The sequence below is a fragment of the Kwoniella europaea genome, chromosome 3 (genome assembly GCF_036810445.1).
Source record: "Kwoniella europaea PYCC6329 chromosome 3, complete sequence".
Lineage (NCBI taxonomy): Eukaryota > Fungi > Basidiomycota > Tremellomycetes > Tremellales > Cryptococcaceae > Kwoniella > Kwoniella europaea.
In genome coordinates, this window is record NC_089489.1 from 1,324,376 (window position 1) to 1,340,102 (window position 15,727).

The 15,727-nt window shown below is 43.3% G+C and overlaps 5 protein-coding genes across 5 annotated transcripts; 3 read left to right on the plus strand and 2 right to left on the minus strand.

The window, feature by feature from the left end:
* Nucleotides 1–1,769: 1,769 nt before the first annotated feature.
* Nucleotides 1,770–5,411, plus strand: V865_008348 (uncharacterized protein; the record flags this gene model as incomplete). The annotated part of the gene is made up of 3 exons (XM_066232084.1): nucleotides 1,770–4,367; nucleotides 4,446–4,926; nucleotides 4,999–5,411. 3 exons carry the CDS (start codon nucleotides 1,770–1,772, stop codon nucleotides 5,409–5,411), a joined length of 3,492 nt encoding a protein of 1,163 aa, XP_066088181.1.
* Nucleotides 5,412–5,546: 135 nt separating this feature from the next.
* On the plus strand, nucleotides 5,547–6,981 carry V865_008349 (uncharacterized protein; the record flags this gene model as incomplete). Its single annotated transcript, XM_066232085.1, has 5 exons — nucleotides 5,547–5,666; nucleotides 5,735–6,067; nucleotides 6,215–6,371; nucleotides 6,455–6,615; nucleotides 6,676–6,981. The coding sequence occupies 5 exons, from the start codon at nucleotides 5,547–5,549 to the stop codon at nucleotides 6,979–6,981; spliced, it is 1,077 nt and encodes a 358-aa protein (XP_066088182.1).
* Nucleotides 6,982–8,820: 1,839 nt separating this feature from the next.
* V865_008350 (uncharacterized protein) lies at nucleotides 8,821–9,984 on the minus strand (the record flags this gene model as incomplete). The annotated part of the gene is made up of 4 exons (XM_066232086.1): nucleotides 8,821–9,157; nucleotides 9,234–9,308; nucleotides 9,413–9,661; nucleotides 9,752–9,984. The coding sequence occupies 4 exons, from the start codon at nucleotides 9,982–9,984 to the stop codon at nucleotides 8,821–8,823; spliced, it is 894 nt and encodes a 297-aa protein (XP_066088183.1).
* A 719-nt stretch (nucleotides 9,985–10,703) lies between these two features.
* V865_008351 (uncharacterized protein) lies at nucleotides 10,704–12,035 on the minus strand (the record flags this gene model as incomplete). The annotated part of the gene is made up of 5 exons (XM_066232087.1): nucleotides 10,704–11,037; nucleotides 11,204–11,311; nucleotides 11,442–11,700; nucleotides 11,797–11,866; nucleotides 11,934–12,035. 5 exons carry the CDS (start codon nucleotides 12,033–12,035, stop codon nucleotides 10,704–10,706), a joined length of 873 nt encoding a protein of 290 aa, XP_066088184.1.
* A 667-nt stretch (nucleotides 12,036–12,702) lies between these two features.
* On the plus strand, nucleotides 12,703–14,557 carry V865_008352 (uncharacterized protein; the record flags this gene model as incomplete). Its single annotated transcript, XM_066232088.1, has 4 exons — nucleotides 12,703–12,836; nucleotides 12,958–13,066; nucleotides 13,153–14,007; nucleotides 14,084–14,557. The coding sequence occupies 4 exons, from the start codon at nucleotides 12,703–12,705 to the stop codon at nucleotides 14,555–14,557; spliced, it is 1,572 nt and encodes a 523-aa protein (XP_066088185.1).
* Between the last annotated feature and the right edge of the window lie 1,170 nt (nucleotides 14,558–15,727).

The following is a 15,727-nucleotide window of genomic DNA, read 5'->3' on the forward strand; positions in this document are numbered from 1 at the left end:
TTGATTGTTGAAGGAGATAGAAGATCACCGTCGCAATCACCAACAAGTCCAAGTCCGGAAGTAGATTGTTGATTTAGATTGCAATCGTGAGTGTAACGGAATGTAAAATGCATTTCACCATTTGCCGAACGTCAAGAACTAATCCTAAGATTCTTTCCCCCATCATCTCGTCAGGTCCCTGCGCTGTTCCATCACGTCCTTCGTCTCTCATCGCCTTGGTTCCTCAGTATGGCTTTTGTTGAATAGGTTGGCAAAGACAGTCAGATGGAAAGTGAGTTTGGAAAGGATGGATCGAAATTCGGACTAGGAGGGGTTTCGGGTTTGATCACTTTGGGTTTTATGTGAGTTTGAGTCCACTGATTTATATTTGATTAGATTCTTTGGTCGAAAGAGGTAGATCACGAGATTTGAGGAGAAGTAGTAAAGGCAAGAAAGTAGATTAGTATACAGTAGATTGTCCCCAGGATGCTTTGTAAATGCACTATGAATGCATGTCTATGCCATACCTCTGATCACGTGCTTTATTCGGGATAAGATGGATTGTTTCAGGTGACATCCCAATCGTTCGTTACAATCGTTCATTACGGATGGATCGTAAACAATGATGTACTTTCCCGTAGATCCAGATCTTGCAGATTAATCCATACTACAGTTGTAGCAGTACTCTGAACATTCGTCACGTATCAAGGAGAATAAACGTTTGGTAGCATTAGGATTACGATTACGCTCCACACTAATTTATCGGTCTACGGCTTCTTTCTGCTCATTAGTGGCGTCTATCAGGTTCAAGGACCAAGGAACGGTGATGATGGAGGAATCATGTTCAAAAGATACAAGGAGATGAAGAATGCTGGGTGCTGCGTCATTTGATGAGTATGATTTTGATTAAATTCTAGACTTTTGGAATCTCATCTGTCTTTTCGATCACTCTCCTGCATCTGTCAGAGGTAAGCGGAGTTTGCCGTGACTGATTTGGGATTAGAGTAGAGTTTAATCAAGTGAATTCCTGAAGGTGCTCACTGTACCTTTTTACCCGAACACTGCACACACCTACAATCCATGTGCGGATGGGTCTGTGCGTGACCCTGTCGTAGGATAAAGTATACGATGATGATGGCGGTGATGGTGAGGGAGAGGATAAGAGCATCCTTGACTGTTGTGTCAATATCTTCCAGGTACATTTCATGATCATCATCATCACCCTCCCACTTATATCTCAACTTACAGCATATCCCAAGACAAACACGCGTCTTTAGGTGAACATTACTCTCTCAAACACCAACGACGATCCAAGCATAACGTACTAGCCAACTTTCATAGAGGAGGAACGAGGAACATTCCGTCTTTTTAGCACCACACTAAAAACCTTTTCTTACCAAAAAAACAGCATTGATCATTAGGTTAAGAAAGGGAACGTCATCCGTGCTTGTGTTTCTTTCAACAACATAAAAGTAACACGGACGGACAGGAAGCTCGGAGCGGTACTGACGAGAAGCGACCAGAAAAAAAGAAAAGGACATCCTTGTTTGAGTTGATCGTTGAAGGATACAGGACATCACCATCACAACCGAGTACAATTCGGAAGTAGATCATCGATCTTGTCGTCAGTCGTGAGTTCAACGGAATGTGACCAGGACTTCACTGCATATCTCTATCCTTGAAGGGATTCGCCTGGATGTCGAGAGCTAATCATGCAGTCTTTTTTGCATCATCTAGTCAGCTCTCCTATTCTCCATTCCCCTACTTCATCGAACATCTCCTGATTCAAAATGGAACGTCAACCCTCCGTCTTCAACAAACTCCGTTCTCGTCACACGTACGACTCGATTCCCAATGATGGAGGGGACCAGTGGTACATCCCTTATAGTCCCAATTCCAGACCTAACTTACCTACTAGACAGAGTGGGATCGGCCTATCACCTATATCACCTACCAAACCTTCTACCAATTACTCCATGTTCAGCAATGTATTCTCTTCCACTTCCAACGCCATAGCTGGACCAAGTACCTCGAAACCATTTCCCGTTCGACCAGCAACCACCACACCGTTCGACACTTACGATAACAATCCTCCTTCAGGTGTTGCAAGATTGTTACCTTCATCTCGTAAACAAGGTGCATTGTACAAATCACCATCCTACAACTCCATATCTGATTTCAACAATAAACCAGAGAGAATCCCTTCTTCGTCATCGGTTCCAACAGGATTACAGGCTCCCAATATCCTATTCTCCCCCTTGAATCGAGAACTCCGAGCTGGATCATCTTCAAACAACCCTCAACAGAAATCATATCCACCTTCATCGTTCAATCGCAATCCTATACAAAGATCTCAGCCCATCAATGGTATGACCAACCATCGCCAGAGAGCAGTATCAGCACCTAAACCTAGGAAAAACAATCCGTACGAATATAAAGCAGAGAATAAACGATGGGCGGTACCTACCATGTGTGACATGTTTTTATTACCTCGACCTACATTGTTACCTCATGAAATCACACCGCCTACCACACCTGAAGATGAGAAAGAGAAAAGGTTGAGTGTGGGAAGTATGAATTCGACTTCTACGACGAATAACAATGAGGCTGTACTAGAAAAGGGGAGGTATAGGGACGAAGAGAGAGAAGAATGGGCCAATCTGGTCAAAAGAAGAGGTAGAAGTTTGAGTATGGGATCTACTGCTCCCCCGCCTGGTGCACCCATCATTGGAAATGCTAGAGCAAGAAGTAGAGAAAGGTCGATAGATGGTTCAAGCAGAAGAAGTAGAAGTAATTCGTTGATCAGAGCTCTAACTCCCTCAACCTCACTTAGGAAGAGATCAGTTTCATTCGGATCGAGATTCACCAATCCCAATCCTAATTCTGCTTCCAGCTCGAATCCTCATTCAAGGAAATCTTCGGTAACTAGGGGAGAATCAGATAGGAAGAATAGCGGTAGAAATACAAGCTTTCTCAATCTAGATGGCCATGGTACTACACGCATTGCTCATTCCTCAGGTATTACTTCGAAAGGTCACGGTCATTCATCCAAGCAAAGATTCTCAGCACCTCGATATTCCTCCGACGATTATATGTACATCTCGCACAATAACAGGAAGAGATCAAGCTCAATGCCGTATTCGACTAATTCCGCTCTGACCAGAAGTGATCCACTATTAGCGAATTTTGCTACGGCTCCGATCGAATCGAGATATCCTATTACAGCTGCCATACCTTCCGGGAAATCCTTACAATTCAAGCAACCCTCCGTGGCTGATAAGGGCGATAAAGGTGGTGTTGTGATAATCAGTAAAGGAACCTCGAGAAGGACTCCTTTCTCTGCGAAATATGAAAGGGAAGGAACCTTCCGCCCTCCTGCTCCACTGAACTTATCAAAACCTTTACCTGATATACCTAAAGATGACATTTCACCAATCTTGCCTGAATCAGGACCATTCATTTCGTTAACCGACGAAATTGGCGTTGCCATCTCACCTGATATTGTTGGAGTCGACAGGGAGGTGATAGTGATCGATAATGAGGATATGTCTGAGCCGAAAACTGCACCGCTCCCCAAAACGACTGATCCCCTTTCACCCAAAACTTCTACTGCAAAGTCTCGATTATCTGACGGAGGTTCAGCGACTGCCAGAGCGTTTTTGGCTAAACAGCAACAACGCGCTAGGACGAAACGAGCATTCCAATCTCCCTCCAAAGGTCCGGTCGCACATCGAACCATCCGCGATTCTACTACGGCATCTCAAACTGGACATCTGTCAACTTCTGCATCTACACCTACTACAGCGTCCACTTCAATCTCATCGGTACTTTCACCTTCTTCATCAACCACTTCTATCAAGTCTGATGGACCTAGACGCAAGACCGCTCTGGAAGAAGCGATTGGGAGAAGTAGAGCGTCAAGTGTTGGTATGTTAGAACAGCAACAGGCTAAATACAGTCCTACCCGAATGGCATTAATGGAGAATCGACCAAACACCAGTGAATCCAATAAGAAGAAATTCGGTACGATGTCTGTACCCCCTCCACCTAGAGTATCGGTGCAATCTCCTACTCAAAAAGATCAGCATCAACGATTCTCTTCACCCGATTTAAGTTATTCGATATCTCCGGCTGCATTAGACTACCCGATCTCCACTGTCCCTTCACCACGAACAAAGTCTGGCCCGAGCTTCTTAGATGTAAGACCAAATATCGTACATTGTGAATCGAATGTCTCGAAAGTCACCGTCTATACGGATGCCTCAGAGGGTTGGAGTAGAGCTGGTACATCGGCTAGATCTACACCTATATCAGATAGGAAAGATAGGTCGAGTGAGGCGAATAGTGAAGATAGTCCAGGTCAGACACCGGATGATAGGGATTTCCAGGTGAGCTATCTTTATCTTTTTACTTTGCTTGTCGAGAAGATCAAGGGAACTAAGCTTATATATCTTGATGGTGTACAGGGTTTGTTCTTCCGTACACCCGCTGATCGGAATGGATCATTCTCCAATACACCTATCCCAGGTCAATATGCACCATCCTCCACCAATCACTTTTCCCTTCCTCGCCCTATTCCAGAAGGTCCTGTTCCTGTAGGATTAGGATACGATATGGGTCCCACCCCTCACAGTACGATCGTATTAGAGGACGATCAACCTCGTAGACCCTCTGATGGAAGTGAATCGACAGCTGAGATAGCTACTCCCAACATGAGCAGTCAATCGCAACAACCTTATATGGGATATCTGGATCAACTGGAAACGAACGATAATACCATGAATTTGGCGAGGGTACAACAGAGATTGATGGCTCCTTGGAACAACCGTAGACCTGTAACTCCCGACTCACCAGATTTACATTCTGATGATGGCGACGAGGAAGAGAGGGAGGAGAGGAGTCAGGATACTCATGAGACTGCTATACCTATTTTATCTGAGGGACATGGTGAGTCTGTCTCTACATATTCGTACCAAGGGAAGTCATGACTGATTTTATGTATGTATTATGGGTTTGTAGAATTTCCATTCCCTAGATCTCACGATACTATCCGTAATCTCTCTCAAGCTCGAGCTCAAGCTCAAGCTCAAGCTGAAGGAGAGGAAAGTGCCACACAAACCACACCTGACGGGAAACGCCGCCAGTCTCGACCTCACGCACCCTTATCACCAGGAACATTCGGCATAACAACCACTTCAACTTCACCTTCATCTGCATCAAAGCATATCAACTTTGCACCGTCGTCTTTCCAAAACTACTCACTCGCTCCTCACCATCACCACGACCATACCGTAGGAGGATTATCACCTATTCCTGGGAGTGTCAGGGATTCTTCCACCTCACCTGTGTTGGGCCACGATCATCGAAATTCGGCAGCTGTGAGCTTCTTTGACGAGTTTCCAACTCCTCCTGGAGATTCTCATTCTCATTAAAAGGCATCGACAACCTCAACTCATCCCGTCTTTCATTATCATCATCATCCTTTTGAATCATCTCGTTATCCCAGCAAAAGCACAATTGAATTAGGCCATACCGTATCATCTAACAACTTAAATCATTTCATCAACATGTCATCCCCTTTAGATAATCTACCTGAATCCAAGGTCCAACATCAATCTGCATTCGGTCAACTAGTCACTGGACCACCTGGTGCAGGTAAATCAACCTATTGCCATGGATTACATCAGGTGAGTTCACACTCTTCATGATCGCATGTGACAGATTGAAAGCAATTTTCTTATATTGATTGACTTAGTTTCTCACAGCTCTCAATCGACCTATACACATAATCAATCTTGATCCAGCTGTCTCCAACCCCCCATACCCATGCTCCATATCTATCACTGAACTCGTCGACCTAGATAGCGTAATGGAAGAATACGGTTTAGGACCCAATGGAGCAAAGTTATATTGTTTAGAATACCTAGAAGCGAATTTTGATTGGTTGATAGATCGATTGGATGAAGTGCTGGAAAATGATGGTGGGAATGGATATGTGGTGTTTGATACGCCTGGGCAGGTTGAATTGTGGACCAATCATGATTCGTTGAAGAATATGGTTGAGAAATTGGGTAAACTGGATTACAGGGTGAGTCTGTGTACCGAACTACTCTTGAAACTGTTTATCACGTTATCGTCGTTGTTTCACTCCTCATTCCTGCCCTTGTCTTCTACGTACCCTTCGCAATCCACAGGCTCCTCGGTGAACATCACTAATTGTCTATTTGTATTTCAGCTCGCAGCTGTTCACCTCAGCGACGCACACTATATCACCGACGCCTCCAAATTTATCTCTGTTGTCTTACTAGCTCTACGAGCGATGTTACAAATGGAGATGCCGCATGTCAATGTGTTGAGTAAGATTGATCTGCTATCTACATATGGTGAACTACGTGAGTGCAGTTGTCAGACACGCTTGTTACTTTTTCTTGATCTTGGAGCTTTGTGCTAAAGTACATACTCTTCCTTTTTCCAGCATTCGATCTGAGCTATTATACCGAAGTCCAGGACCTGTCTTACCTACTTGCCAAACTCGATTCTGAACCTCGTGCAGCTAAATTCGGCAAATTGAATAAAGCCATGGTTGAATTAGTGGATGATTTTGGTTTAGTCGGATTTGAGACTTTGGCTGTTGAGGTGAGTCAGTCACTCGTGTATTGGGAACGACTAGAGCTGATATGATCTTACGTTATATAGGATAAATCATCAATGATAAATCTCGTTCGATTGGTAGATAAGATGACGGGATACGTATTTATACCTCACAATCAAGATTCTGAAGATGATATGAATGCGGTCAATACTCAAGCGTTATTCGGATCAGTCATGTCCGGTGGAAATGGGAACGACGTGAGGGATGTACAGGAACGATGGCTCAATAATAAAGATGCGTATGATGAGTTTGAGAGAGAGCAGTGGGCGATGGAATGGGAAGAGAGGAAAAGACAGCAGTCTTCTGGAAATAAACATCAACATCGACATCAACATGATCACGAACATTAATGGAAAAGTAATATAATAATCAATCAAAAGGAAATCATGTGAAAAAGCGATTAAATCCGTATGTATGTTGTATATCTATCTAATAATTAAGATTATAATACCAGTCACTTGGAAAGGTGATAGTCATGATATATGGATGATCATAATGAACAGGTTTCATAATTGTGGTTCAATCGAGAACGAGGATGCAAATCATGTCCCACAGTTGTTTCATCGTTAATTCAATGGTCTTGTTAGTAGCCTGCTTATCTCTCTTTCTGAGGGAAGATTTGTCTTCGCTGAATTAGAAGGCGTGAAGTGGTACTCATGCTTCGATGAGGCTGTGTATATGCAGTGCAGTACTGGGTCGCAATGTAGGATATGGTATTGGGGACGATGGAGTCGAAATGCCAGGATAGAATATCTAGACTACTTTATCCTCGGTGTGAGGGGAGTTATCAGTACACACCTGTACATATGAATGTGGCAGATGAGAGATATCCATACAGTACTGTACCTATATTCGCTTCAGTTTGCTTTACTTGGCTTGTGATCCAGGTCTCAGACTAGGCTGGAGGAACCATTACCGCTCATATCGGAGAACAAACTGACCTATCATGATGAAATTTTTTTCGAACCGGAGTGAAAAGAGAATACTGTGTTGTACTCTACAGTCCTCTATCGCATCGGCATTGGCAATACTACTTATAGATGATTTACGATACTGCCCGACAAAGCAGATAGATTGAAAAAAAAAAAGATATTCTAACACAGTTTGTACTGTATCAACTCACTTTTTTCGTCTTCTTACCTTGAGCCTTCGTTTACTTTGTACTTCGATCTCAGAATTGGTAATGACATGTACCAGTAATAATACTCTACAGACAGAAAAATTTCAGTGGAATAAAGGTGATAAAAACCTGATTATTTATACGTTACTCGTGTTCAAGGTGAATATATTTCATCCTCTATTTTACATTCGATTAAATACAATACATATTTATAACGCAATCATCAATTATCATAAGAAGTCATAGCCTTAGCTTTAGCTTTAGCAGTACATAACAAGTTGAGTATTATTATACGTTGCAGTATGTCTGACATCGATTTCGGTATAACCGTTGGAGTGACATCCTACTGGGCAAGTGATCTCAAAGTGTATAAAGCGACCGTCCTGAATCAAAGTTTCGTGCATCCCAATGATGGTTGTGAGCATTGCGCACCACCTTCGTATAACTCTGGTGGAGGTAGGGATTTCCAACTTTCAAGACAACACACAGCATCGGAAGAACAATTGCGGAGACCTCATGCGTTAGATCCAACTTCTCTGTCTGGGTTGGATTATATATCTAGAGATATCCTGAGTCAAGGAACTCGTACGATCTTGTCTCAAGCTACTGCGCCCAACGTCAAATCTACATGTCGTAAAATTGATGGAACCAAACATAAAGTATAGTTAGTTCCTTATGAAGGACCGAAATCATTGACCTCGGAAGGATCGCAATTCTGGGGAACAAGGTTGAACAATACAAGGGCAGAGAGATTATCAACTTACCCTCTGAATTGTAGAGCCGTCAGGACCAGTGCTATACCGGTCATTCAAGGTGTAGATCCAGATTGGACGGTATACAAATTGAAACATACTTGGGAATCTACATTGAACGCACCAAGTCATAATGATATGGTCAATACTCTCCCACCTGGAGAATACTGTCCTTGATAGGATTAGGGTCCTAGTTGGTTAACACTTTATACATCTACTATCTAACATTCTCCCCATGTGATATACAATAAATCATGTATATCCTATCTTTGATGGTGGATATAAATCATTTCGGTATGAATTTCTTTTCACATTGTCTACAATTGTTTAGCCCATTCCGTTGTCAATTCCTCAAACGAAATAGATTTCCATCCTTTAACTTCTGGTCTAGGTTCAGTCGCACCCCAATTATCATCTCCCCATTTAGCTTTGAGGGCAGCTAAGATCGCACCTGTACCAGGTACTTGTATTCCTTTTTGATATTCTTCCTCTGTATAATGGGTGATCTCCGGTTTAGATCCGTTAAGCTTGGTCAGGACGTCGACGAAATCTTGTCCGGTGGGTTCGTGGTCGTACACTTGATAGGTCTTGTTGGCGATTTCGTCTGGATGTAAGAGGAGTTGAGCAGTAGCTTGCCCTAAGAATGGAAGGGTACTACAGAAGACACGACTTAGTTAGTCATCGACGAGTTCCAACTCGACTATAGTGCGGTTCAGAACTAGGTACTCACGTGATTCTTAGAGGGTTCTTCAATGAATTTCTAAATACTTGAACTACATTCCCTTTGACATCTGTACCACCGGCTCTACATTACCATAAGGTGTATTATATCAGCTCACATTAGTCCAGTACACGAGTATACGAGTATTACGAGTAATTTGGTATCTGATAGGCTTGGTTGGGACTTACTTGAATTTGAACACGAAAAGATCAAAAGCCCCTACCCTGACATGAGTGAGTGGAACGTTCTTCTTCTCCGCATGTTCTACCACATCTTCTTTAACTCCTATGACACTCAATCCAGGGGCTTCTTTCAATTCTTTGGCAGTCCAATTGGTACCAAAATCGGAATGAACAAAAGATTTCAAGGTGGTTGAACCTTCGAGAGCGTCTACGAGGTAAATCTGCGATCTGAGACCTTCACCCGATACGGTCGATCTGAAAATGATACCGACCGCAGTCAGTTCAGACATGATCGAAAGTAGAGTGATGAGGTGTGAACAGGAATTTGTCAATTTGTCAACTTACAAGACGACTTGAAGACCCTCTACAGCCTTTTTATTGACCTCTTTACCACCTTCACTCAGATCAATCAATCTCTTCTCAACATTATCCGGGATCTTGGAAGTATCACTACCCTTTCGATGTAAGATGATCAATTTAATTTGACCTTGTTTATGGTATTCCAACAAGTGAGGAAGGATGTGAGATCCGACTAGACCTGTGTATCCTAAGAATCCAATAACAGGTTGAGATGACATGATGGTTGATTTTACCTAGAGGTTGTAACGAGTACTGAGTGAGTATTTACGGAATAGGTAGATATGGGTGAGACGATGGGAAGTAAGTTGATGAGTGGGGTCATCTTTTGATCCTCGATCGATGATCCTATTTATATCTTTCTCAATGAGATATTCGGTCAATCACATCAATTGTCGTCAACTAGGTTACAACCTCACAGTTAATTCGGTCTTCGGCACTCGAGTATTGCTCGATCGCACGCGTAACTTGTAACTTACGTGCTTATCAATCTAATCGATCCATCATTAGATTTAATTCCTCTTTTGGTCCCTTGGATTATGTGCTTATTCATCATAGCCTACCATGTTCCAGGCACAGCCACGGAAGATGCCATTTGACGTTACTCATACAAGTATGATCAGTTCACATATTCACATACTCACATAGTCGCATAGTCACACAATCACTATGATTACTCATCTACGCTTTGGTGTCACGTGTGTTTGACATTCCCTTACGACATTGAAACACTCCCGACGACAATGCCAACTATGACACCCTTTAGACTTATACGCAGGAGTTGTTGATAGTCAATGTATGTATCGACTGTCATTTTGCTCATTCACCTTGCATATAACGCCACAACAGAATGAATTCAAAATTCTGGGACTGCGTATGTATATTATGTGTACAGTACAGTAAATTCATCATTTTTCTACTTCTACTTGATATCTATAGATTAAACGATAGCTTCCAACTGCTGAGCCAATTTCAGCGCTGGACCAACCATATTAACCATCGGTGTACCCCTCTTTATACCACCTTTCTCCAAACTCAACACTACGTTCGTGTTTTTGGTTTCCGAACTTTGCTGTAAAGCCGCCAAGGCAATATCGGGTTTGATGGAGTTGGGGAAAGTGTATACCTGTTGAGAAGGTGATAATTCCCATCCTCGAGATTGGGCGAACTCGTTCAATTGGGAAGTCTCGTTAGGCTTGAAGAATAATAGAGTTGCAGCTGATTTTAAGGGAAGGGATGGATAGGAAGTTTCGATTGTTGAAGCTATTTGACCACTATATAAATGAGGAGTATGTCAGTGAGAGGGGTTCGAGGATGAGATGGTTCAGCCCGGGAGGATGTAGCAGGTATTTCGAGGCCACAAAAGGTTTTGGATGTACTTCTGTCATACATGAAAGAGTAGAAAGGTAGAACAGGAAAGATCATTGGTGATTGACTTACCGAACAGTTCCCATCAATCTCTCTAATAAGAAACCAAATTCTTCCCTTGGGACTCTATCTTTCGCTCGGTACACTTTATTGTAAGCACCCTCCATCAACCATTTCTCCCTATGGTATGATAAGAATATCAGCATTTGTCCATATTCCACATTCAGATGAGGATACTCGGACAAAATGCATTTAGTCGTAAAGACTTGAGATTGAGGTATATCTCGATCTAGAGTCAAGGAACACTCACAAATCGACCGGCAATTTCACAAAGATATCACTCAACTGCTCCACTTTCAGAGTTTCCAACAACGTATGGAACTCTGTCAATAGACCTTCACTGAGTAACGCTAATAGGTGCAAGCCTAATGTTATTGGTCGATTGGGTGATTCGGGTATGATCGAGGAAAGGTTGAGATAAAATGGTTGTAAGGCGAAATTATACTGGGCGTAAGATTTTAGGTTACCTGATCGGAGAGAGTGGAATGATCCTATTTCGAGGATTGATCCTGTTTAAATCGATCAACAGAGCAAGATCAGCACAAGCCTCTGTTGTATAGCAGCCTATAATAGATAGCAAGGGGTCTTGATCAACAAAGACTTACTCGCTGCTACGAGGTCCTGAGGATTGGCCGTAGGTGGGGCAAAATATAATCCGGTTTGGGCAAGTTCGAGCTACAAGTAATGGGGCGTGAGCTATTTGATCGAGATTTAACCGATGGCATTGCACTTGTCAGCTCACCTTGAGTTTTGCCAGCCTCTTTGATACCTCGTCCCTCGATCCTCCCGGTGCGTCAAACAGCTGTTGAAGCTCCGAGAGGGACTGTTGCAGGTCGACTGACATAGTGACGAGGTGAAGGGCGTTGGGCAGGGAGATGGAGGAAATGGTGGTTGAGTGATTCTGGGACGATGCTACGAGCAGTGAGAGCTATGATGACCAGTCTATCGATATATTTTGAATGTGGTTGGATTCAAGCTAGATGGTGAAGGAAGAGCACGAATATGTACGATTGAGTGAATGAATCAACGACGCGTATATGTCTTAGTATGAGTGTGTTGTGTGTATGACGAGGTGATAACGGGGTGCCACATGACCTCCACCTTCAAATCCCATCCCATATCTCCGCACTCTACCTCTCTGCTTGTCATTCACCCGCTCGTCATTCAACGCTCGAGCATCATTCCTTGTTAATCTCTCGCTTTCCACTGCAACAACATATCACATATCAAGCATCATATATCAGAGTCAGCTCCAGCATCAGTCTCGTACATTCAACTAATCAAAAATTCATCACCACAAGTTTGATTTACCCTCGCTGTAACGGAATCGATCTCATCTTTTCATCGCTCACGAATATCACCGAACCCAAAACGAACATTATCATCTGGAATCTGAATCAATAGTCTGTTGACAGTTCATCTGCGTAAGTGGGTATTTCATAGACAGACTCAGAGATCACTAGAGGTGAAATTAACTGACGGTATCACCACATTCTCACAGATAAATCATCATGTCCTCTTCAGCTCCCCAAACCAACGGTCATGCCGATACCACCATCCCAGCTTCCACTCCTGCCGCCGGTTCAGCTCAACAATCTAAAATCCAACCAAATGATGTCGGATGGCAATTCGTTCCACAATATTAGTGAGTGAGATATTTCCATCAAATCGATATCATCATGACAAAATTGGAAGGAAAATATTGGAGATTCCCTTCCTTCACCAGACCGAGGGTCATGAGCTGACGAGAATTGTTCAAATTGTAGCAACTTTGTGAACAAACAACCTCACCGACTTCACTGCTTCTACAACAAACGATCGACGTTCATCCACGGAGAGGAAGGAGAGGAGTCTCAAATCGCTCTAGGACAACAGGTGAGTTGAATGATGCGATTTATTTCTTATCTTCCTGGTTTCCCTCTGTTTAACCTGTTCAACAACACTGATCGTTCATGATATAGGAAATCCACGACCGAATTGTCGCCATCGGCTATAATGAGTGTAAAGTCTATATCCACTCCATCGACTCCCAATCATCAGCCAACGGAGGTATAATTATCCTTGTTATCGGTGAAATGTCGAATAACCACCAACCATGGCGAAAATTCACTCAAACTTTCTTCCTTGCCGAACAACCCAATGGATACTTCGTCCTAAACGATATCTTCCGATATCTCAAAGAGGATGTAGATGAAGATGAAGAGATCGAAGAGGAATCCCAACCTACTCAACCTGTTGCTGAGCCTACTCCTGCACATGTGGAAGTCGAGACCAAACCTGCCGAACAAGTGACTCAAGAGCCCGCAAAGGCCCCTGAACCCGAACCCGAACCAGTCTCAGCTCCCGCAGAAGTCAAGCAAGATGCAGTACCTGAAGAGGCTGCCGTCGCTTCTGTTCCCGATAAGGATGTAGCTCCTTCAGAACCTGCGCCAGCAGTTGAAGAACCCGTCACTTCCGCCCCACCTCCACCTGCTGAAGCTTCTCCTGCGCCAGCGTCGGCTGCTCCCAAACCGGCTGCTTCGCCTTCTCCTGCTCCCGCTGCTCCATCCCCCGCTCCCCCAGCTGCTGCCCCTGCCCCTCCTGCTCAACCTGCCGCTCCTCCCAAGCCCAAGACTTGGGCTTCCCTCGCTGCTTCAGGTGGAAAAGCTTGGTCATCAGCTGTCGTGTCTAACCAACCTGCCGCATCTACTTCCGCTGCCGCCCCAGCTGCTCCCAAGAAGGAGGAAGCCGCACCTGTTGCATCTGGCTCCGCCGATAAGCAATCTCCTGGTGTGACTAACGCGTTGAAGGTCAACACTGCTCATTGTTTCGTAAAGGTAAGTCATCGATGATCTCGAATTCTCACCAGTCCAATCTGAAATTGTCAGCTGACCGTTGTGTTATCATCCTTAGCTTCCCAATTGGTCAGCCGACAACCAAGGAGGTGGTGAATCGATATCAGAGAACGATCTCAAGAATGCTGCCTCGCGATTCGGAGATGTCAAGAAAGTTGAAATCGTCAAATCTAAAGCCTGCGCCTTTGTCGAATTTCACAAAGTTGAATCTGCTCGAAAGGCCATAATCGCTTCTTTGCCATCTGCTCAAGGAGGTGAAGATGGAATTAAGATTGATGGAATCTCAGGAAAGATCAATTTCGAAACTCGAAAGGAGAAAGATGAAAGACGTGTGAATGCTCCTCAGGGACAAGGACAGGGACAGGGACAAGGTCAAAAACAAGCCAGTAATAGAGGTGGACCAAGGCAGGGTGGTCAAGGACAAGGTCAACAACCCAACGGTGGACAAGGTGGTAGAGGTGGACAGAGGAATCAGGGTGGTAGAGGTGGCAGAGGTGGTCAAGTCAATCAGGGTGATCGACAAAAACAATAAAAAGTAAACGATAAAACGATCAAATGATAGTTGACGGATGGTGAATCTGAATGACACGAAAAAGGACGTCGTGCTTGCTATTTCTTCTCTTCTTTGGTCACAATCTCTTCTTGCATTTCTCATTTCTTTTTTTTTTTCAGCTTTTACTCATGGGCGTCTTTCATGACCTTTATTGATTCAATTCTGATTTTCATTTCATTACAATTTCTTCCCGTTGTTTCATTGTTCATATACATACATGTTTCCTCCCAAATCATTCATTCATTTTATACCGTATATGATCGTGATAAACTCTCGCATTGCTCTTTATTTATCATTTTAACAAAACACAATGACATAGTTGATGGTATAAAAGTAAATATAGCCAGGCGGGATGGATGAATTGATGGGATGCGGTTGAATTCTAAGATAATTCTTTCTCGTTCCAAAAATCTGTATATATATACTGGCAAAAGGTTACGACGCTGAAGGTGGGAAGTAAAAGAACGATGAATTATTGCATTATCATACATCCTTACGTATGAGCCAGACATGCGAATATGCTAGGCATTGAGTAGTATATACAAGATTCGATCAAACTTGAAGTGCTGCGACTTTCGGCTCATCGACTACACAGCCAATATTACAGTCTGAGCATGTACTGGAAAGTGCGATGTGGAATGTGAAATGTGGAATGCAGATCTAAATCAGCCGATCACATTGATCGAAACGACCATTGTAGGAATTACTAATTGCTGATTAAGATAGCCTCCCTCAGCTTGCTTGTTGTGGGTACATGAGTGTATGGGTACATGGGAATATGGGAAGGTGGGAATTCGTGCCTGGGTTACTATCCGCAATCCCGGATTTACCGGTAATATCGACGTAAACGTACCAGAAATCAGATTCGCAAGTTTAGATCCAACGGTTAGATGATTAATTAGTAAGCTTTGATCTGGTATAGACGTCTTATGCGATGCTATTCTGACAACATGATTTGCGTGCTCGCATGTATGTTATTGCGTGCTTAGTAAGTCGTACTTGTTGATGTAGAGATGTGATCGAAGAAAGAAAGGTATATAACGGCTTGAATTGCGACTTGGGATCTTGTCTCTTCCCAAACCACCAACGAAGAGAACTTACCATATCAAATCACAGCGTTTAAACTTTCACCACTCAAATCCACTCAGT